Source organism: Nelumbo nucifera, chromosome 8 (genome assembly GCF_055504915.1).
Source record: "Nelumbo nucifera cultivar China Antique chromosome 8, China Antique-T2T, whole genome shotgun sequence".
NCBI classification, from domain to species: domain Eukaryota; kingdom Viridiplantae; phylum Streptophyta; class Magnoliopsida; order Proteales; family Nelumbonaceae; genus Nelumbo; species Nelumbo nucifera.
This window is the reverse complement of record NC_142656.1, coordinates 58,811,493-58,835,316: the sequence shown is the minus strand read 5'-3', so window position 1 is coordinate 58,835,316 and position 23,824 is coordinate 58,811,493. Positions and strand designations below refer to the sequence as shown.

At 38.7% G+C, this 23,824-nt stretch overlaps 1 protein-coding gene across 9 annotated transcripts in view; it reads left to right on the top strand.

The window, feature by feature from the left end:
* The window catches only part of LOC104612620 (protein ANTI-SILENCING 1-like), a 58,758-nt gene that overhangs the window by 5,078 nt on the left and 29,856 nt on the right, over window positions 1-23,824 (top strand). For 4 of the 9 annotated variants that reach the window (XM_010280105.3, XM_010280097.3, XM_010280106.3 and 1 more), the window contains exons 2-7: window positions 7,463-7,540; window positions 7,623-7,716; window positions 7,896-7,961; window positions 19,248-19,660; window positions 20,348-20,516; window positions 20,621-21,411. In XM_010280105.3, coding sequence (XP_010278407.1) covers window positions 19,295-19,660; window positions 20,348-20,516; window positions 20,621-21,411 — 1,326 coding nt within the window. In that variant the 5' untranslated portion in view covers window positions 7,463-7,540; window positions 7,623-7,716; window positions 7,896-7,961; window positions 19,248-19,294. Of the gene's footprint in view, window positions 1-5,100; window positions 5,183-7,462; window positions 7,541-7,622; window positions 7,717-7,892; window positions 7,962-19,112; window positions 19,160-19,247; window positions 19,661-20,347; window positions 20,517-20,620; window positions 21,412-23,824 lie in introns of all 9 variants that reach the window. The other 5 variants (XM_010280099.3, XM_010280100.3, XM_088892617.1 and 2 more) reach the window with 5 other exon arrangements.

The following is a 23,824-nucleotide window of genomic DNA, read 5'->3' as shown; positions in this document are numbered from 1 at the left end:
GTTTGGACATTTGGTGTCCTCTTTGTTTCCGAATAAACTAAGTGAAGGGGAGAGGGAGATTTCTCATGAGTAGAAAAAAAAGGTAACCTATGGCTCTTGGCTGTCTAACAAGAAGAACAAATACTAATTGAAGTAGACTTGTATGAAGGAAGACCATAAGTAGAAAGAACACAATACACAGCGCGAAGAGAGGAGTGACCAAGCCTGGCATACCACTGGGAAACAGAAGCTTTCTCACCAACATACCATGAGATCCCAAAGCTGGAAGAGTATCTCAAACACGAAGGAGGTAGAGACCATCTTTAGTTGGCTTTGGAGGAGCACCTTCCTCGAGGAACAATCCTTTATCATAAAGCCAATAGAGAAAAATTGAAAGTAAGCATCTGGATTATCCTTTGTGAATTGAGCAATGGAAAGCAAATTCTTGGATAAGTGAGGGACATGAAAAATATTAGTAAGAGGAAAGGAACGAGATGGTGTATGAAGAACAGATTGACCAATATGGGAGATTTACAAACCTGTACCGTTGCCGATTCGGACCTGATCTTGTCCATTATATTCTGAGGAAGACTGCAAGTTATTAAGTTTGGTGTCATATGTGTAGTAGCGCCACTATCAGGGTACCAAGTAGGATCGAATGAAGAGAAGAATAATCAACTCGATAAGCAGTATTTTGAAACGGTGACTGAGGAGGTTCACCATGATATGATATATCAAACTGTTTATAGGACTGAAGAACGATATGATTTGGGCGGTTGCATAGTTAACAACGAATCTGTGACTGATTGTTGGCTTGCTGCTGATTGTTGTGGTGATAGTTATGATAATCTCCACGTCCCCGATCCTGGCCTCGACCTCAATAATTCTGACGGCCACCCCGTTGGTTTTGATTGTTGTTACCTCTCTGTTGTTATTGATTGTTAGAAGCTGGAGGACGATTGTTATTCTGGGAAGTAGCATTGTTGGCGACGGAAGAGGAGGGATCAGATTGGGGAGGGTGCTGATGCTTAAGCCAGATTTCGTGACTCACAAGCATACCATGTAAATCCTCCATAGTTAAGTGATATGAATCCAGTCGAGTGGTGATGGCTGTAACAAAAGCAGCATAATCTGCTTCAAGACCATAAATAACATAGAGAAAAAGTTCATCATCCCCTATTGGACTGTCAGTGGCAGCAAGCATATCGACAAGCACACGGATTTGTTATAGAAAGAGATCATTTCTTCATGTTCTGAAGTTCTAGTCATAGTTGGAGAACACATGGTCGAGATGCAGAGGCAAACGATCAGACTAATGCAGACCAAACAACAGCTGATGAAGTGGGACAAATTACTTGCGATAGCACACCCTTTGTAAGTGAGGATAGAATGAATGTGAGAATCCATTGATCCAAATGAATTCAGGCTTCATGGTTAGGATTATCAACCAGCCGAGAGGGATCTTCAGAAGATGGTTTTAGTTTGGGGGGACACTTATGAGAGCCATCTACTATCTCGTTGAGCCCATATGTTCTGAAAAACGGAATAAACTGAGATTTCCAAAGCATGTAATTTCCCCCATTCAACCAAATAAGGATGGCGGGGGTAACACTAGGAAGTGTGGGGAGGGTTGTGGATGGGTTGATAATGGGAAGAGTAGAGAATGATTGGGCAGTAGAAGATTCTTGTGTTGATTGTGCTATCATAAAAGCTGGTAGCTCTAATAACATGAAAGAATAACAGAACAATTTGAGGAATGCTCGATTTCAATGAATGTCGAGGCTTTGAATAGCTTTTCTTATATATATGAATCGGTTACAATAGGCTCCATGGTGGAGTTGAATAATATTAGTTCTGATCTAATCTTTGACGATAAAGTCCTTATACAACACAAACTAGGAGTTCCCAATTCGATTAGAATTGGAACTGTGGAATGGTGATCTGCGGCTGATGTGTCGCTATTAATAGGAATGAGCATTTGGCTACCTCATTGAGATCCTTTTGCAATGACCTAAAGGGCAAAGAACCCCAAAGTGAGAGGAAGTGGAAGAAAGCTCTAAAAAAAGAAAAGTCTACACCTAGTGCTTTTCACATTTCTTGATCATTGATGCATTTGGTTCTTTTGTTTGCTAGGTTACATAGTTCTTTGGTTGTTTTTTTTTTTGAATTGCATTCATAAATGATCGAATTGCTCTAATTGTTGAACATAAATGCAGATATAAAAGTATTCATTAATAAAAAAAATGAAGTGGCTTGCATGCTCCTCGGAATTGATGATATTAAGTGAAGTCAAGAAGAATCAAACTCATGGAACCCAAAATTGAGGAGGAAGGAGGTTCCGTTGATGTCTTGATTCAAAGCAACCAACTCCCATTCGGAAATAAATTTTTTACCTTTGTTGCTTTGTTTCCATTTTTTGAGAAAGCTAGGGAAAAGATTTGCTTTTCGTGTTGTATTCATCTTGGGTTTTTTGTATCCAAGAGGCTCATCTAAGATGTAGAGTTATAAACAGAGGTCGCCATTTGAGGCGTGCACTTGTGTTATTTTTGAGTCTGTGTTTTGTACACCGGTTAGTTCACTGGATGCATGAACCCGCCAATCTTTATCGACCACGTCACCCAACCAGCTATTTCATAACATTAATGCATGAACCCACCGTTAGCATGGGCTAGTTGGTTCAATCGTCCACAAAAAAGATAAAACGGGGCTAACACTCAGCTTGTGATCCTCCTCATTCTCCCTCCATTTTGCATAGTTTTGCTGCTATGTCCTCCATCGAACCTTACCCACATAATGGCGACCATACCACAGCGGACGGTGACTCGTACGAGTGGCCATCAGCGGCAAGAGCTCCGGCGGTATGTTTTTTGGCCTCTTCTTCTTCTTCTTCTTCTTTTCCTGCACTATTGTTGTTACGATGACCAGTACAAGCTTCTAGTAGGTCAACTAATTGCTGACCGGGCTTTTGGTTTTTGAAGTCAACCCGGATCGAGATTAATAAATAAACCGGACTTGCATGCTGCAGGTGCATGTGCGGACCAAACCACCACAACTGTAGCATGAGGATGCAACAGAGAAAATCTCAAATATGGTTTCAGAAACATGGGCAACTTCTCGGTCCGTGAGTGGTAGGGCTTTTAGGCCCATTAGTTTGTCCAGAATATATGGACAAATTTGTCACAACCCTTGTTGTCCTTAATTTAAGTATCACCCATGGACTTAAAGCTTCCAATTGCTCAACCAAAAAAGCTTCCATGCTGTGTTTTTTAAGTCATGTTTTATCTTTTTCGTTGTTTTTTAAGTCCTATTAGGCAGAGATCTCGAATAGATTTAATAGATTTGAAGAATAATAGAGGGTAAATTTGATATTTTGTTATTTTCTGTTAGTTCTTAATGACATTAGAGTTTAGTGAGATATTTTGGTAATTAAACACTTTATGCCATTTTGACTTGAAGGCCGAGGGGCATATTTGTAAAAACGTAAAATTTAGGGTTTTATATTGCAAAAAAATGCAGAGGGTCTTAGTCACTGACCCCATAGTACAGGGGTCCGTGTAATGCCCTCCTCGTTTTCTCACTTCTTAGCCATTATCAGTTGTTCGGTTCAGGGAGGGGTTTAGTCGTTTAGGCAGCGGTGGTTTTGCTGTCACGGAGGTTGCTGAAACCCACTTGTAGTGGTCTGCAATGGTGGTCAATGGAGGGCCTCTCGTGCTTCTCCGTTGGTAGAGCTGCTAGCGGATGTTGCTGTTGGTGGAAAGGGTTATGTTGTCAATAGAGGGCCTCTCGGTATTGCTCGGTGATGATGGAGAATAAGATGACTGAATGCAGCTTCCCTTTAATGTGAGATCAAAGTGGGGTTCTTTCTTTCTCATTTCTTTGTTTATTTGCATTGATTTATCTTATATTATCTTTTTGTTCCGGTTTTTTTGAATGTTTTCGAACTTAAATTTGATTACTCTTTTTTCTACTATTAACTGTTTCTATTCATTCCACTGAGAAGAAACTTATTTCCCTGATATTTTGAATAATTTGTACGTATATTACTGTGTTAATGTATTTGCACCATTTCGTCAATTGATTTTGGGGAGTCTTTATATTTGCGGGAAGTCACAGATGGACGTGGTACTAAACTTTGAGGATTGATGATGGGAATTGTCAAAATACGTGTTTTTGGCCAACTCTTGATGGACGAACTTTGTCATTAGCCTTAACAATGGCGATGTTTAGCTTCAGGGCACCATAGGCATTTGAGAAATTCTTGCTTTATTTTTCTTAAGAGAGTTGAGAGATGTGAAGGAAAGAGAGGCAGCGAGGAATTGGATTCAATATAACAAGTCTGATTTGATTTTGCTAGAGGAAATGAGTTGGAAAAGGTGGACAACAGAGTCGTCTTTGAATTGTGGGGATGGGATGGGTCCGAGTAGGGGGTGGTTGAATCTAAAGGATTAACAGGGGGATTATTAACAATCTGGGATGGTTTGATTTGGTCAAAGGTGGGCCTCTTCTAGAGTACATTTTTACTATCGGTAGTGTTGGATTATTTAGAATTCAAGGAGTGAGTGCTGATTTCTTATGTTTATGGGGCAACAGGGGATGGAAGTTGGGGACAGATGTGGGAGGTGTTGGAGAGATGCCATAATGTGAGGGTTGGGCCCTGGGTTTTGAAGGTGAGTGAGAGGAAAGAGGGAAGGGATAAAAGGATTTCAAGTGCAATGAGAAGTTTTGGGGTTTTTATTGGAAGGAATAGCTAATGGAGGTAAGGGTGGTGGGATTAAAATTTACATGGACAAAAGGCCAAGACCCTCCTATCCCTAGAAGGTTGGGTAGGTTTTTGTCCAATGGTGAGTGGGAAGATATCGTTACTTATCAAAAAATGGTGAGTGGGAGGAGATATTTCCAGAAGTGATGCTGGAAAGTCTAACCCATTGCTATTGAGAAGTTAATGAAGTCAAAGGGCCCTAGACCATTTAGATTTGAAAATATGTGGTTAGCCCACAATTCCTTTAATTTGTGGAAAAGAAATGAAACAATTATTCAAGTTTAGTATAATTGAGTTGAGCTAAGCCGAATTTCTATATATCTTGTCTTCATTCGACTAAATATTACCAATTTTTTTAAAAGCTTGGGAGTCATATGCATAGGGCACCACTCCAAGCAAGGTGCTCTTAAGATGATGCATGGAGGTGTGACACATAAGCTTCAGGCATGCTACTCACAATCTCACATGTGTGATGTTTAAAAATTTTTTCTTATCTTATTTATTTTAGGGTAAAATACAAAAACCTCCCCTGACGTTTCTGACAATCATAAAAACCTCCCCTCGAGTTTCACTTTAACAAAAACTTCCCTTGAACTTTTGAAAAACTCAACATAAACTTCCCCTTTGTCACTATCCCAAACGGAAAACGTTTGATTGATGCATTAGTTTTCTTAAATGCCCATTTTACCCTTTTTCTAGTGGCAAAATCATGGACTTCGATACTTCTTTTGGTGTAAAATAGGTAAAATCATGGCATTTGGTGCTTCTTTTATAAATGGTCTCTAATCATTGGCCGAGTGCTAGGTCAAACTGACAATCAAGTGAAGAACCATTAGAACACGCATTTGAGCAAGAAGCTTGGGATAAGAATAAAAGGGTAAATTTGGTGTCTCTTCATCACTAACAAGCTCGAAAAGATGCAATCAAATAGAGGAAGTTCTCAAGCTCTGCACGAATTCAAACTCTGATCTTCAACTACTGGTGACAGCAATAGTGCTAAGCCCGTCCAACCCAAAGTGAACTAAGCTTTCAAAACACTGTTGAAGCATTGAACAAACAAGATCCAACTGTTAGTGAATGTTTTGAGAGTTCTTATTGGCCTTTCACATATGATTTAAATTCAAATGCCCCTAGCTTGACAAAGCTTCCTGATGGATATCCCCTTGATGCGGCATGGGATGCCTTATAATCTCTCTCTCTCTCTCTGAGCAAGAAAAAAAAAAGGTAAATATTCCTTTGCTGCCGGTTTTAGCAGCCTCCAAAAGTACTGCATGGGTGTTATATTAACTTACCATCTCTGAATAAGAGATGCATCCAAACACTTATTTTACTAGATAAACAATGTCTTGAATTCAAGCGAATGCAAATGAAATTGGAGTGGTTATTACATATAATTAAACTGTGAAACAACCAAGGAGAAGGGTGCACAATGCACTCCTCTTTCCGTGCAAAATGGAGAGCATGACGATTCTGAAGTAGTTGTGGTTCATACTGGTTGATTCAGACAAGACAGGGAGCATCATTGCCCCTCAGCTCAAGAGAGCTCTAGCAGTTGAAAACCTAGAATTCCCTCTCTATGAGCATTGAAGAATTTGTTCCTTTTAACAGGTTTCTTCTTAAGGTTCAGCTAGCTTTTTCAGACCTAGAAAGAGGTTGTGGATTTCTTGTTCCTGATGATGTTTATGAGGCTTTGATAAAGGTTGGGTTTTCCCTTGACTCTCTTTCTTTTTATACAGTCTGTGATAGCTTATATCAGAAGAAGAATGGAAGATTCCGGCTAGATGATTTTATAGCACTTTGTATATTTTTACAGTTTGTTTACTACATGGGCTGCCAACTGTAGAATATGAGAAATCAAAGTACTCCACCATGTTCTCCTCCTTATCTAAAGATACCCTCAGAATTCTTTTGGTGTTTGAGGAAATTGTGGCAGATTTAAAGCATTTTGTGTATGCATGAGTGTGAAGTTCTTTCTTCGTGACTATTCTAGTGCCTGGATTGAAAGTGAACACGAGATCTGAGATCTGTTGTCCATATTTCTCTGTATAAGCATTATAAGTGTATTAATTGTTGGATTTCCAATGAACTAGTGGACATGGTTGAGGTAAAAAAAATGGAGTGCTCTATACCAAATTGATTTATCAACAGTAAAAACTACTTGCTTTTACCATCATGGGTTTGCATACCGTCTCCATGGCATATGTCTGAACTTGGTGAAGTTTCAGGTAGAGAAAAGGGCAGCATGAGTTCGAACTCAATGGAGCTGCAGGGAGAAAAAAGGGAGGCATGAGTCTGAACTCGATGGAGTTTCAGGGAGAAAAAGGGGCGGCATGAGTTTGAACTCGATGGAGTTTCAGGGAGAAAAAAGGGCAGCAAATGGGTTACTCAATTTAAAATTTATTTCATTTTATGTGGCATCATATGCAAAAAGGTCAAAAGGGGCATTTAAGAAAACTAATGCATCAATCAAACTTTTTCCGTCTGGGATAGTGACGGAGGAGAGATTTATGTTGAGTTTTTCAAAAGTTCAGGGGAGGTTTTTGTTAACGTGAAACTCGAATGGAGGTTTTTATGATTGTCAGAAAATTTAGGGGAGGTTTTTGTATTTTACCTTTATTTTAAGATTTTAGGCTTTAATTGGTGGGCCACAATATGTATCATGGTCCATATTTTGTTATATCAATAAGCCCCCGTTGATTCATTTTGCAAATTAACACAACTTAGGGCTCGAACCTGCCAAAGCTGTGAAGTTCGAATCTGCTGAAGCTTCTCTTCTACCAACCTCTCAAATCTGCAATACAGGTTGGTTTTCTTTATTCATCATCGTCATCATCATCATCTTCTTATTCAAGCTGCAACTATGACTTTTTATCATCTTATACAGCTCTGTTCAGTGTTGACTGTTGGGTGGAGGTTAAAAACTTAAAATATACGGGTGTGTTCTTCTTCTTCTTCTTCTTATTCTTTTGCAACGTCAGGTATGGGGTATTCTTCTTTTTCTTTCTTTTCTTTCTTTCCTTCTTGCTTTTCTTTTTTCCCTTCTTTTTTTTCAGTAGCCCTGTTCAGTCTTGAGCTTGAACAGAGCTACATTAAAAAAATGCCACACAGCTCTGTTCAGCATCACTCTGTTTTTTTTTCTTCTGCTTTTTGTTAGAAGACCTTAAGAGGATCAAAGAAGCAAAGACTTCACACTTCTGCTGCAGCTTCAGTCTTCAAACTTCAGGTAACTTCTATCTTCTCTTCTTTTGATAAATTATTTCTTGATTGTGCTTCCCTCATTTGTGACTAAAGAATATTTTTAAATTGGAATTTCTGAACCTTAGACATGTTAATTTAATCTATTGACTCTATTCTGTTATTATGTAGATTGTAAAAATTGAATTAATCTTGCAACAACTCTTTGTATATATTTTTACTTTTGTTTTTGTTATACATCAACCAAGGATTGTATGTTGTTACTTGGAGTGGAAATGAACTTGAGTTGAAAACATGAGATTTAGAACTCATTGGTCCATTGACAATTTGACAATTGAAATTAGGCTATTCAAGTATTATGTTTATGTATGTTTTTATGCTTAAAACAACTATATTTTATTAATATACCCACTATAATTATAAAAGAAATACATGCTCGAGGCTTATTTCTCCTTGCGCGTGGGAGGCTTACGCCTCCTGTGTTCTGTCAAAAGGCTCAAATGCAATCAGGGGTCTCTCATTCTTTTTGAAAGGGGAGAGAGAGAGAGAGAGAGAGAGAGCTCATTTTTGAGAAAAAGGGAGAACAAGCAGAGGAAGAGAGGATTCTGAGAATTGGAGCTATGAAAGAGATCGAGAGAGGTTGCCAAGGTAAAAAAAAGGAGAGAACACGTAAGAGAGTTTGAGAGAGAGAGAGATTAAAGAGTGAGAGAGAGAGAGCTACATCAACCATCGTTCGATACCTCTAAACCACATCAAAACCTACATCAACCATCCGATCGACAATCCATCATATTCAGCCAACAAATAACCATTTTACCCTTATCTTAAACGATTCCAATTGAATTACTATTGTCATCCGATACTCTCCTAATTTAAGATATCCGTTGTCACTCAACATTTGACACCTCCAAACTCGATCAAAACATCCTGATTGACAATTAAACAATTTTCAGACCATAAAATGACCATTTTACCCTTCATTTAAAATGATTCAAAATCAATGGCTTTCATTAGCCACAATTATCCAAATTTAAAATCTACATCGTGATATGCCCTTCAATACGCTTAGATCAAGCCCATCACCTTTTTAGACATCTTAAATGACCATCTTCATTTCTTACAACCAAAAATGATATCAAGAGCGATCCCACTCTGACGGCTCCCATTACTCTGTCATAAATTCTCTCGATACGTCCCCTAAGACGTAGACATAATTTTTCACTTGACATGCCCCACTAAGGGCCTGTTCGTTTGCTTTGAAGCCTAACATTTGAAAGTACAATAATTACATTAAGAGGTATATTGGTATTGGTGAACTTTTATTTCCTCTAAACTCTGAATGCAGAGAATGTTGTTCTGAATTTTGAACTCTGAAAGTAATCAAATATCCATTTTGACCCCACATATGCGAGTTTTTGTTTGTCTTTTTGGGGGTATCATTGGAAAACAAAAAGTTGTACGATTGCATTTAAGATATAAGAGATGAGAGAAAATGAATAACCAATTTTCTCTTAAAGTTAAAAGATTTCTCTTAAGAGATAAGAGTTGAGAGGAAATGAACTCGCCCTAAGACTAGCAAACCTCATCATTACCTTTCTTGGACACGGTCCTAACTCCTAACCCAACCAAAATCTACTGATTGAACCGATCCTAAAGCCCAACCGAACTAGCCCTTTCTCAAATCGGTTTGGAACCAAATTTAACCCAAAAAATAAAATAAAAGAAAAACCTAGAGAGAAAGATAAACCGAACCAACCTAACACAACTCATTCTTCCATCATCTCCCTAAAGCTCTCCCCACCGAGCCCTAGTCTCCGAAACCCATCTTCCTTCCTCTCGTCCCCAACCTTCATGAATAACCAAAACGATCCCTTTCTCTAACCCACCACCATCCTCTTCCTCTCTCATCCCTCATTCGTCTTCCTCCTTGAGAACAATTGAACGAGTCACCATCTCATTCCTCTTCTCTTCCTCTTTCATCTCACACATACACAAGACCGAACCCAGCACCGAAATCTCAATTCTCTCACCTCTCTCCATTTCCAGTAAAGAAAGAAAGAAAAACGAACAAAAAAAGGAAAGAACGCAAGCCTCCGTTCAGCTAGGAAGAAAAAGAAAGAAGAGGGTAGAAGAAGGGAGAGGAGGAAAGAGGAAGAAATCAGAGTTCCCCTCTGTTTTTCAATCACATCTACCCAGAACAGAGGTCCTCCAATCCTTTCGTTATCACCAAAACCGGAAAGCAGAAGCATTTTCTCATTGGCATTTCACAATCATCGGGGACATTATCTCTCTTTGTTCGCTTGGAGGTTACATTAGAGGTAGGCTTACTACCTTGCTCAAAGTTGTAAATGTTCATCGTTAGAAGTCATGCTTGTTTTAGATCATTAGCTTCCTATTTTGTTTAGTTTGATTGCCATATTTTTAACAAAACCGAATGGATAATGATGGTTTCCACCTTCAAATAAAAGGCATCCAACGTCTACTTCTGTTTTTTTTTGTTATTTTATTTTATTTTATTTTTTTGTTTTCTTGTTTTTATTAGACACTTGGTTTAATCACTAGTTTTTTAGGTTGTTTAATCTCATTTCTTGCTGCATAAGCCAATGCTAGTTTTACAATTGTTAGGACTATTTACACATGCTTTGACTGCTTAGATCATCGTCCCTATGTTCTTTGTTTGATTTTATTAGGGTTAGCCTTTGCCAATATTCATACATGTAGTAGGCCTTTATTCTACTCGTATACTTTCATAGATAAACGAAGAGATCCATACCCCATCCCATCGTCAATATTTGATGTTATAGGGGTGGAGTAGCAAAGTGTTTTAGTCTAACATGTATGCTCTGAAGTTCTATGTTCTTTGTTTGATTTTATTAGGGTTAGCCTTTGCCAATATTCATACATGTAGTAGGCCTTTATTCTACTCCTATACTTTCATAGATAAACGAAGAGATCCATACCCCATCCCATCGTCAATGTTTGATGTTATAGGGGTGGAGTAGCAAAGTGTTTTAGTCTAACATGTATGCTCTGAAGTTCTATGAAGTTTGGGTGAATTGTTGGTTTCGGATTTAGTTCATGCGATTTATTTAATAAGATTAGGACTGTAACATGCATGTGCTGAAACGACTATTTTTTATCTTTACTAGTGTTTTATTAGATCAAATTGAACCAACATCATGCTGAAATTTGTTTAGTCTCGTGAATCTCTTGTTTCAGCTGTTAGAGTCATATTTGGTAGATCTTGCTTTAGGATCTTTCACCATTTTTTGTCATGTCCTAGTTACATAGATTGGTGTAGGAAATATGGCTTGATTTGTTAAAGGATTTGGATGAGTGTGCATTCACCTTAAGAGAAAAAGCTCATGGAGATTGATTCCCTTGTGTTTTAACCCCACTCATTTGCCTAGTAGGAGCGAGGGGAACCTTGGACAAAGAAGGAGGATGCATGTAGTTGCTTACTCATTTGCCCCTTTAAGGATTTCTCACACCCAAATGGAGAATGTGAGGATTAAGCCACTTGGTTAGTCTCGTGAATCTCTTGTTTCAGGTGTTAGAGTCATATTAGGTAGATCTTGCTTTAGGATCTTTCACCATCTTTTGTCATGTCCTAGTTACATAGATTGGTGTAGGAAATATGGCTTGATTTGTTAAAGGATTTGGATGAGTGTGCATTCATCTTAAGAGAAAAAGCTCATGGAGATTGATTCCCTCGTGTTTTAACCCCACTCATTTGCCTAGTAGGAGCGAGGGGAACCTTGGACAAAGAAGGAGGATGCATGTAGTTGCTTACTCATTTGCCCCTTTAAGGATTTCTCACACCCAAATGGAAAATGAGAGGGTTAAGCCACTTGGGAGACAAGTTCACCATGACTAGCAACCTCTTGGTAGGCAAAACCATTGGTCCCTTATTGTTTTTTTTGTAGCTCATTTTCTTCACTTAATTAGTAGGGGAATTGGTACTACATGTCAATTATGGGAGAAGGGTGCCTAACACCTTCCCTTTCCCCCCCTTAGAGTACCTAAAAGAGTCTTAGATTGGGGACATGTGAGTATTGTTTGGTTTGTTAAACTTGGGAGGTCCATCACTCCCATGTTCCTTGCTTTGATGGGTGGAGACTCCATATTATTTCAGCCATGGAGTGAACCCCAAACCAATTGGGATGTTTACATTGGGCATTGGCCATCTGACATTCTGACCAGGTAAACCTTCCACTATTTAGTGGAGGATCAATGAGCTCTTGACTCCTAATGAACTCATCAAATCTCCTCATGCCCAAACTCACTCTTTCTTCTTTTCTCCCTTTCATTTCACACTTCCTCCTGACAATATTGAAGTCTCCTCCCAAGTACCATGGATTCCCCACCTCTGTCTAACTCCTCCCAGCTCCACCCACAAACCCATTCTCTCCCCTTCTTCATTAGGACCATACACATTTGACACCACCCATTGTGATTTAAAAATAGTTGTGGGTTGGCTGAAAAGGGGGGAAGGAGTAATATGGCAGCTATGGAATGAGTTTAGGCGCTTCAAAGAACTATCTAAAGACATGCTAATCCAAATGAATTGGATTAGGAGATCTGCAAACACTGTGGTCAATGGTTTAACTAAACATAGAATTCAGAGATAATCCTTGTTTAGGGCTGTTTTGTAAATATTGGGATAATTTTCTTCTTGGGCTTGTTGTTTCTGCCCACAACTTCTTGTTGTATATCTTCATTTTAAATTAATGAGTCTATTTTTGTGTTGTTGATAAAAAAATGTTGCTCCCTGCTATCTCATTTAGGAGGGCTCTTTTACAAGAGGGTTTTTTTTGGGCGCAATGTGACACGATATGATACACGTACGCTATGCATATTATACAGGTATCCAAGTATCATAGAGATGCAAAGCTTGTGATTTACTCCAAAGAAAATGGCCTAATTGGTGCTTGTCCCCTAATTGATGTATTCTTTGCAAGGCTAATGGTGAGAGTTGTTATTACTCATTAATCTATTATCCCTTTGTTTCAGTCATTTGAGATTGGTTTCTCTCTTTGTTTAGTTGCAGGTAGACCCCCACCAAATGTACAAAGCTCTTTTGCTTAAGTTGACAAGAGTAACCAAGGGTTTTTGACAAGAGCAACCATCAACTATCCCCATTGTTGTTTACTTAAGTTGCAAAAATCTTTACTAGGTTGTTGATGAGAGCGGATCAGAGAAATATTTTTGTATACTTATAAACAAGAACTATTTTTTTTGAGGTTTTTGAGTAGGAAGGCAAACTTGAGTAGTATCTCATTTGTAGTTTGTGGATGATACTTTGATTCTAGGAGAATTTAGGGGTACTCAGGATGTGGAAGTTCTTAGATAGATTTTGGATGTGGTGAAGGTGTTAGGTTTGAAGACTAATTTGGCAAAATGCACTTTGATGGGATTGAATCTAACTAGGTGGAGGAGATGAGTGCAGCAGTTCTAGTGGTGAATTTACAAGGATAGCCAATGAAGTATTTAGGGCCTTGTTTGGGGGGATAATCCTTGGGAAAAACCCTTTTGGGGAGGCGTCAAAGATTTTTGTTAAAAGATTAGCCTTGCGAAAAAAGAATTACATCTCCAAAGGATGGAGAGTTACATTGTTTAAATCCACATTGTCAAATATCGTAATTTACTTTTTGCCAGTGTTCAAAGCCATTGTAAACATGAAGAGATGTAGGATAATTAGAAAAGAATGGAGAAGATATTTAGAAACTTCCATTGGGGTCCAAGGAGTCACAAGAATAGTAATCTTTTGAAGTGGGAAAATGTTAATCAATCTTTAATAGTGAGTGGGCTAGGGATAAGATGAATATGTGAAAAAGAATTTGGTGTTATTGGGGAATTGAACTTCGTAGTAGATATTTTAGAGTGTCCTATTGCTAGTTGGCCTCTAACCTACCTAGGACTTCCTCTTGTTGCAAACTCTAAGGAGAGTAGATTCTGGAACCCCATAGTGGAGAGACGTTGCAAAGAAACTAGTAGCTTGGAAGAGGAATTGGATATCTTTGGGAGGAGGGATTACTTTGATCAAATCCACGCTTGGTAACCTACCAACTTATTTCCTCTCAGTTTTTAGAATCCCACAAAGAGAAGCAAAGAAAAGTGAGAATATTATGAGGGATTTTTTGTGGGAGCCAGGTGATGGAAGGAAGGATCATTTGGTTAAGTGGGAGATTGTGTGTGGGAATATTCAAGATGGAGGTTTATGTTTTGGTAGTGTGGATAAAAAGAATAAGGCTCTACTAGGGAAATGACTTTGGAGGTGGCCGATGGAAAGGGATAGATTGTGGCATGGCATAATAGTTAGCATACATGGAAGGTTGGGAAATGGTTGGGATGCCGGTGTATCTATTTTGAGCTACTTTGGCTTAGCCTTGCAGAGCCATTCATAGCATTCTGCCTTCCTTCGTTTCGTCAAGTATGATGTTTGTTCTGGGGTTTGTGTTAAATTCTAGGAGGATACTTGGGCTGGTTCTTGTCCATCAATGGAGCTCTTCCCCTCTTTATACTCGGTCTCTTTGTACAAAAGTGAGCGTGTGTCAAGATTTGTTGCTCCTCCAATGCATCCAAGGGGCCTTAATTGGGACTTTGGTTTCCGTAGAGGGCTTAGGGATAACGAACTTTCTGATTGTATGAATCTCCTACAACTCCTTCAAGATGTTTGCTTGGACCCCGATAAACCTGATAAACGTATTTGGGCCCCCAACCCTAGGGGCTTATTTTCTTGTACTTCTTTGTCCAAGACCTTATGTGACTCCTTAGCTTCCTCCTATCCCTTTAAAGTGTTTTGGTGTAGATTCATCCCACTCAGAGTCGGAGCCTTTTGTTGGGTAGTAATTCACAAGGAGATAAATACTATGGACTTGGTACAAAAGAGAAGACCTAATTCTTGTCTCTCCCTAATTGGTGCGTCTTATGCAAATCTAGTAATGAGAGTTGCCTTCATTACTGATTTCCTGCCCCTTTGTTGCAGATATTTGGCTTTGGGTTTGTCCTTTGTTTGGATGCAGGTGGACTTTACCAATGGAGTTGTTATTTGATCCCTCTTTATTTACTTGGCCGAAGAAGAGAGGAAGGATAATGTGATGTGTTAGAACAGCCTTGATTTGGACCATTTGGGAAGAGAGGAATGCAAGATTATTCTTAAGAGAAGGAGAGAAGCAATGAAGAAATCAGGACTTGTGTGATGGTTAGGGTGATCCATTGGACCAAGACTCTTGAGGTATTTTCCTAGTTCTCCTTTGATGATATCTGTAGGAATTGGGAAGCAGTTGGTAAAAGCTCTAAGAGAAAAGATAGAGTGGAGGTTGTTTTGGTACCACCATTAGAAGGTTTTGTTCAACTGAACTTTGATGGGAGCAGTCGAGGTAATCTAGGCCCTTCTGGAATAGGATTGGTTTTGAGAGATGGAGAAGGTAAACTTGTAGAACTTTTTTCTGGCCCTGCGGGTATGGGTGACTCCTTCAAAGCAGAACTGCTTGCTGCAATTCAAGGGGTGCAGATAGTTAGTGAGCTAAATTAGACAAATGTAGTGATTGAAGGGGATTCAAGAGTGGTGGTAGAATGGCTAAAGAATTCAGAGTTTATAATCTGGTGCTATCGGAACGAAATGAAAAAATTTAACTGGTTAACTAGGAATATGAGTTTGTGGATTCAATGTGTGAGGAGATCAACAAATGGAATGGCGGATGCTTTGACTAAGCAAGGGGTGAATAGGTCTATGTTATTTAGGGCATACTTGTAATGTTTTTCTTTTTGTATGAGAGGTAGCACCTCGTGCCTCTCTTCAGGATGTTTGTAATGATATAATGTTAAGTTTATTAATAAAATTCAAGTTACTTACAAAAAAAATGGTCGTGGAGGTTCTCAGAAGAGAGGGGCTTTATGGGCTGCACCCAAATGGTTGGAATTTGGAACCAGCTAGGGGTAAGAAGCCCTTGGAAAGCTATTTTGATTTGCGCATGTCTTACATGCTACATATTAGATATGATGTTGTTTCTGGACACAGGGTGGAGTTCTAGGAGGGCACTTGTTGGGGAAACTCTCCCTTTTGTAAAGCCTTTACTAGAATTTACAATATGTCTACTCTAAAAAGCAATTCAAGTACAATTATTAAAAAAGAACAATTCAACTGTCGAAATGATAACCTTGGATGAGAATGGAACTTGGGACTTGGAACTAAGAGAATGAGTGTAGTGAACTAATCCCCCTTTTAAACTCACTTTAAGATGTTACTTTGTCACCCTTGGGAGACAAGGGGTAATTTAACATGTGCATCCTTTTTTAAAATTCAATCCCCTAGAGAGAATCATCCTTTTCCCATTAGAGAGGTTTGGCATGGTCCAATTCCCCAAAAGTCAAGGTTTTTTGTTGGGAGGCTGGCAATCAAATCAACAACACTTGTGAAAGGCTTCAACTCCAAGAAGTGGAAAGCTGGCTCTATCACCTTATGTGTCTGTCCTTTGCTTGAAGAGTGGGGAAATTATCAATCACCTTTTATTGCATTTTTCCTATGCTTCTAGATTGCCACAACATTTTTTTTTCCGTTTTTTTGGAAGGGAGTGGGCAACGCAACGCCAAAAGAAGTGGTAGATCTATTCAAATTGGATCTTATTAATAATTGCACTAGACAGTGAAAGATGCTTTGGCATTGTGCTTGTGGAGTGAACGAAATGCAAGAACTTTTGAAGAATATCTCAAGATTGCGGAGGAAGTATTTGAGCATACCAAAATAACGGCCACAGATTGGATAGTGATTTGTGATGATTTCAAAGGGGTTTCCCTTAATGATTAATTTAGGGAACGGCAGCTACTTGTTAGTTTTTGTAATAGTAAAAAGAAATTTTGTTGAAGAAAAAAAGATAACACAAAATACACGGTGACCAGATATCACCCACAAGAGAAAAGGATACCACCTCAATTGAAGACAACCAAAGACAGGATACCGAACAAAACAACAAACCGGAAACTTCCTCAAACACTTCACACATCACTCCATCCCCTGATCCCCAAGACAGAGAGAACACTGCACAAGTCATTACTAATCCTTCCCCTCAAGCAATTCTTCCTGCCCAGCGTTAGCTTCATTCTATACCTCTCCTCCTTTTCCCACTATAACTTTTCTCAAATTTTCTTCCCTCCTTCTCTTGAAGTAATGCAATTGAGTATAAAAAGAAATTGTGGGTTTTACATGCTTGAAAATGTTTTATATGCTTGATTTGATTTTTTAATTGTCATTTGAATTTACTTTACATGTTATGTTTATGTGTTTTAATTTTAGATAATATGTTTTTTTAAATATTCATTTTGCGCCTTTCGCTTTTAAAACACTGTTTGAACTTTGAAATCACCCAAATCCAACTCTCATCTTCTTCCCCTCTTGCAACTTACCAGAATTGTTTCTTTTAAGGTCCCCAAAAGCTTTAGCCTTTGACGCTTAAAGATATGCAACCCTTTTTTGTCAACTGACAAATTGGACAACCGCTGTGGTGCACCCTTCTTTGTAAACATAATTCTCTTAAAAAACTCCCCATTCAATCCTCCAACTGACCCACAATGGCACACGGTTCCTTGCAATATAAGCATGCAAGCATCTCTTCATCCTTATTCGTCCCCACACTTTTACTCTTCTCGCCGTCCACGTGGCCTACCATTCCTCTTACCATACCTGCATTAAAATAGTCTACAAAAATCAAGCCTTCCTTAATAATTGAACTAGCGGCCCTCCACTACCATCAAGACCCACCACACTGCCCTTAGAAATTAATTTTTTTTGCCAGCATTCCTTAGATACACTTATTTTCTATCCCTCAATTCTCTTGCTAGTTTTCAAATAGCAGACAACATAGTACTGTATAGTGGTCCCCTTGTGCTGATGGAAATGTGAAAATAAACTTTGATGGTTGCTGTTTAATATGAACCAAGAAAAAAGAATTCAGAACTAGGGTTTTTTTGTTGTTTTGTTCATCTTCTTTATATCCAGAATCAAGAAAAAAGAGGGAAAGTTACCTTAAATTTGAGCACCGACACAACCATGGACAGAAAAATATGTAACAGCAAACGAGCTTGTCCAAAAACTACAACAAAAAGGTCATTCGCTCATTGCACTCCCATGATACTCTACCAGTTTATATGCTCTTTTTGTCTTGGTTTTGGGATTTTCTTTTGCCTTTCTGAAACCCTCAAGACTACCCCTATCTTTAATTTGTTAGATATCAGTTGAAAGTTTGTGAAACCACTAAAAATACCGGCTATAAAATGGTCCATCGGTGTCCATTTTAAAGGCTTTATTCCGAATGCCAGATGGAAGCAATTGATTTGATAACAGTGGTTGTTGTTCATAAACCTTCCTCTGTTTTTAAGTTAGTTCCCTGTAGCATTTACTTTTCTTCTGTCTACATTGTTTTGGGTGTATTGCAACATTGTGTTTCCTGTTTTGTCAATAGTAACTATCCTCTCGGGATCCAATAAAGAGACCAACTGCTGATCAAGGACTACAACACCCTTTCTTCCATGTATATGAATCCTCTAGTTTTTTTTTTCATTTTCTTTGATGTGGATCAGTGCCCAATTTGTGTCCATTAAACAGGTGGGAATGTGGGTTCCTTATCCACTGCAAATTCTTTCCTGTCAAAGGCAAATGACATGGGGTAGTTTCTTTTGGGCCACTGTGATATTGGCTCAGTCCTTGGTTGGCCCTTTGAATACCTCATTCAAGTGGGTGTCTAGGAGTGCTAGCACAGTGGCTGATTTATTAGCTAGAGCAGCATTGGGAGAGATGTATTAGATTGGGTCTGCCCAGGACGGGCTTGTAATCTGTAAATTTGCATTTCTGTCTCTTTTTTTTTCTCTGATTGTTAAGCCTCTTTACCTGTTACTTATAAAAAACAATATTCTGCATACTTTATTTATCAAAAACAAAATTATCACCCTTGATGTGAATCTATATTCCTGTTATCTTGATAAATGAAGAAAATAGGAAGAGAAAATGTTGTGTCAAGAAAATGAAAATAGTGATTATTTTCTTGGCTACTTTTCATTATTATTGTGTATCAGGTAACTTTTCATCTTGAACAATTAGAAAATTGTTTTTAATCTGATTTTGTGCTATATAAGCAATTGTTTTGGGTCATAGGATTCTGATGATGCTCCTATTCCATTTCAGCTTTCGGCAGCTTTTTGGCTATTGAACAATAGCTAATTTTATTTGATGTTAGTGCTTGAACTCCGTTAAGAGATCTTCTGTTTCTTATAACTACTTGAAGATATGAAGATTTATCTGAAATTATTTCTTTCCCAGGCTCTTAAGTACATCTATTTTGATCCTCATCTACTCTGTCTGGAGATATGCCAGCCATGTCTCAACCAGAAGATGCCACTGACTTAGAGAACTATGAATTTAAGTGGGGTAAAAAGAGAGGTCTTGGTGGGAAAAGGAAGGAAGTCCGATTTTACGAATCTTTTACTTTTGATGGTGTGGATTATTCTCTATATGACTGTGTATATCTCTACAAAGAAGGTGAGCCTGAGCCTTACATCGGTAAACTTATGAAAATATGGGAGCAGCCAGACCATAAAAAGAAAATAAAGGTCCTGTGGTTTTTTCGCCCGATTGAAATTCTAAATTATATTGGAGATAATATGACAGTCCATGACAAGGAAATATTTTTGGCATCTGGTGAAGGTGTAGGTCTTGCCAATGTTAATCCTCTGGTAAGTGGTCTTCTTTCATTATGAATCTGTTGTTTATTTTCACTTCCCCTTCATTAAAGTTGTGAGATTCCTTCAACTATTTAATTTCATCATGAATCTGGTAAGTGTTATTTGATCATGGTATTTTTGAGACATTTCTAGCTATTTTTCCTTATTTTTTTGGATAAAGAATTTAAATATTTCAGTATAAGGATAGTTGAAATGCTATCCATTGGGTGTCCAAGGATTGGGTGCCTCCCTGGAAATTTAGTTGATTAATTTAAGTACCAAAATAAGAGAGATCTGTTGCATAAAGGGGAATCCATTCTAAGCTACTATTTGTTCTTTAAGAGCCTGTGTTCAGGTTTTCCAACCATAAAATTTTTGTGGCTTTTTGTATTTTTTCCATTTTTATATATCTATTATTTAATTATAATGTTGCAAGTTGACCAGTTTGATCTGAATGGTTGAACCTCTGTCCTGCTGTCTGGACGGAAAAGCAGTTCTATGTCTGGATCAGTTTTAAAAACACTGTTATTTTTGCACATTTTAATAATATTTCTGCTTCTGTTGACATATTGTACATTCTTCTTCTCAGGTCATATTTGCTATGCTTTTCATGTACATTAGTACTGTAAATGGTTGGTGATCTTTCGGATAGCTGTTTCTTGACTTAGCCAGCATTTAATTTTCTTTATGTTAACTCAGGAAGTGATTGCTGGGAAATGTAATGTTGTCTGCACATCTGAGGACCCCAGAAATCCACAACCTTCCAATGAAGAACTGGAAATGGCTGACTACATCTTCCATCGTACATTTGATGTTGGAAACTATAAAATATCAGATAAGATGGATGATAAAGTTGGTGGAATTGAAGGTATATGTTCTTTCCATTTTGAACCTAATGTTAGTTTGCAATTGGATGTCAAGTTGTTGAATTCTTGAAATAGTAAATGCTTGTTGTGACTCATTCTGTTACAGTTAGGTTCATATTTAACAAAAAAGAGGTTCAAGGATCCAGCAATATTCCCAAACATGTTGCAGAACAGATAAAAGAAAATGGTAGAGTAGTAGTAGGTGATGAAGCATCAAAATCATTTTCCAAGCAAAACTCGGTTCCAATTGAAAATGTAAATGCAGTTGATACACCTACTTGTTCAGTAGCTAAAGGGGATGCACAATTGGAGCTTCCATGGGCTAACGAGGAACCTTTATCTGGAGAAAAAGCTGCTCCTGGTGTAGTTACAGAGGCAAAAGAATCTGCACCTTCTGGTGTCAGACAGGAAAAGGTCCTTAAGAGATTTAAAGCTAACTATGAAAAGGATGGTAAAGGCAGTGACATACCTAGTCAAGTTGAAGATAAAGAGAGACCAATATCTGCAAAGGGTGTGGGGGAACTTGATAGGCCTTCCAAGAAGGCAAAACTTGACACTGATACTAAATTGGAAGAACAGCAGGCCTATCTCTCATCTTTGTTGGCAACTGGCAAGGAAAGGAGTGGGAATATCTCACAGAAATTAGCAGTTGATTCTGAAGATGATGGTGTGAAGGTTTCACTGAAAGCTGACAGTGCTTCTGAGGATAAAAGCAAATCTAAACTTGTCAAGGAGTCTGTTGTTCAAGACAAGGGCCATTCCAAGAAGGTTAAACCAGATGGGAAGACAACCAAAATCTCTAATGGGGTTCTTCCTAAAGCAGCTTCTGCACATCCTCCGGAGAAAGACATTAAAACTGATGCCCGATTGTTGGAGGTGACGAGAAGGCCTAATGCTGTAAGTTTATCCTCCAATGTCAGAAATCCTAGGTTGCTTAACATTATCTGACAATGATGCTCTATTCTCTGAATTGGCTGTTTTGTGCATGTTGACATGTCAATTAATTTTTTTTTTTGAAGAATCAAGAAAAAATTCATTAAAAGAAAAGATTACATCCTAACATCCTTGGTTGTCTTGATGACACACCAAATACATTCACAAAGGATTCTGCATTACAAGGCTATAAATCAAGGAAATTCCAGAAAATTTCAAACAAATCAGCTTTGGAGACTTGATGCTCTATTCTCTGAATTGGCTGTTTTGTGCATGTTGACATGTCAATTAATTTTTTTTTGAAGAATCAAGAAAAAATTCATTAAAAGAAAAGATTACATCCTAACATCCTTGGTTGTCTTGATGACACACCAAATACATTCACAAAGGATTCTGCATTACAAGGCTATAAATCAAGGAAATTCCAGAAAATTTCAAACAAATCAGCTTTGGAGACTTGATCAAATCGCCCATTCCTGCTATCAAAAATTCAAAGCTCCCACCCATTCACATTCCTCCTCCTCCTTCCTTCCTTCATACCCCTCACAATCCAGCTAAGAAACCTCAACTTCCTCCCCCTCTCCTTGTCTTCCCACCAACCCCAAGATCACTTAATCTCGTCCAGTCCCTCCTCTTCTCCCCCTTCCTCATCCCACCCCTTGATTTTCTACAAGTATTCTTCCTTATTCTTTTTCTCTTCTCTTTCCTTTTTTTCAAACATCTCAAATGTTATTTTTGCGAAGCCTTCCCCTCCCCAAAAGACTAAACCAAGAGACTTTCCTATCTCGACCTCCCTCTCCACCAAATTATTGATATTCACCTTCCCATTTTGTACTAATTCCTTGGCTTCTTGGTCCTTTTTGAATCTGTTCTGCTCTTTCCCTCTCTCTATTCCTGTCTCCAGTCTTTGAAACTTCTTCTCCTTGGTTTTCTTCTGGTCTCTGCTGTGTGCCTTAGTTTTACTGCCTGCATCAGCTTCTAAACCATATGCAACATTGCTTTTGATCCGACATTTCTGAGATCTGGAGTTTGTCTTCAGTCCTTTCCTTTTGTAAATTCTCTTAAATAATCTGCAAGGACCATTCCTGACCAATCCTTCCTTGAGACGATGAAAAACCTTGGTTACATGAACAAGCTGTCCGTTACTGTAACCTCTCATTTCCCGCACATCATCTGCCTTTTGGTTCTCTAAATTAGTTTGGCCCAGTTTGGTTACAACTCTTCTCCTGCCTAGCTCCATCCCCAGCTTTCCAATTGGAATCGAAATCCACACTCCTTTGTCTGTATCTTCAGCTTTTCCATCACTCATTACCTTCCTCGTTACCTGCACCATCTCCCTGCTATTGGCTCCACATGAAAGCACCTGTCTGAAAATTTAAAAATTTCTTTCTCAGAGTTAACGGCTAGATCCTGGATCCTTGGCACCGACCTTTTCTTGTTATGCCATTGAGCCTGGTGCTCCAAGATCACACCCAACCTCAAGGGGTGTCAACTCTGTGACCTCGGGATTGGAAGAACCAAGAATCCTTTTGGGATCCCTAATTTCGTAAAAAGGATGTCCTACATCTCCATTCTTGGGAGGAGTGTGTTCGCTGCAAATCCCTTGAGTTCCACCTACAATCCTCTTCCTACCATTTTTGTTGTATCTAGCGACCACCTAGACCCATCTTTCTCTGGCCTTGGTCGAAATCCTCCTTCCTATTGTTCCACTCCTTTTAAACTTTGGTCTGGTAAGCCCATGAAACTTTATCTTGCCAACTACCTTTCTCCTGAACTGAATCTCCTTCCTGTCATCAATCTCTTCGGCGTTGCAACCTTGATCTTCCTTTGACATTTCTTTTTGGCATGACCACATGACAAGGTCTTTAGTCGAGAACCCAGTTCAGAGGTAGCTGATGGAGTTCATGCTCCATGCTCCTTAGCCACTACTCCCATGGTTTCTGGAAATGAATCATCTAATCCTGCATGCATTGAGCCCCTGTAGGTCCTATCTTGTAAACATGGGGAGGAGGACCCAGGAGAGATGGAAAATGTATTTGAATAGACCCCACAGCTTGAGTTTATGAAAGGCCCAAGCAATGGATGATTACTATTGTGGTCACGTGAGTTTCTAAACCCTGACGAGTGACTTTTGAACTGCTGGTGGACCAGCTGGTTCAGCTAAATTCTTTTCAAAACTCTTCTCTTTAAGTAGTGGGCCTCTTTCGATGTAGCTTCCCCATGTCAGCCTCTTTCCCCATGCAAATCTCTTTCTTCATTAACCTCCTTTATTACCCGTTCTCTTCCTGCAATCAAGTCTGGAATTTGAAACGCCTTGCTGAAATCCTCTATGCAACCTTTCCTGCTTCAATGTCAGTGCCCACTTCACTGTACTCAT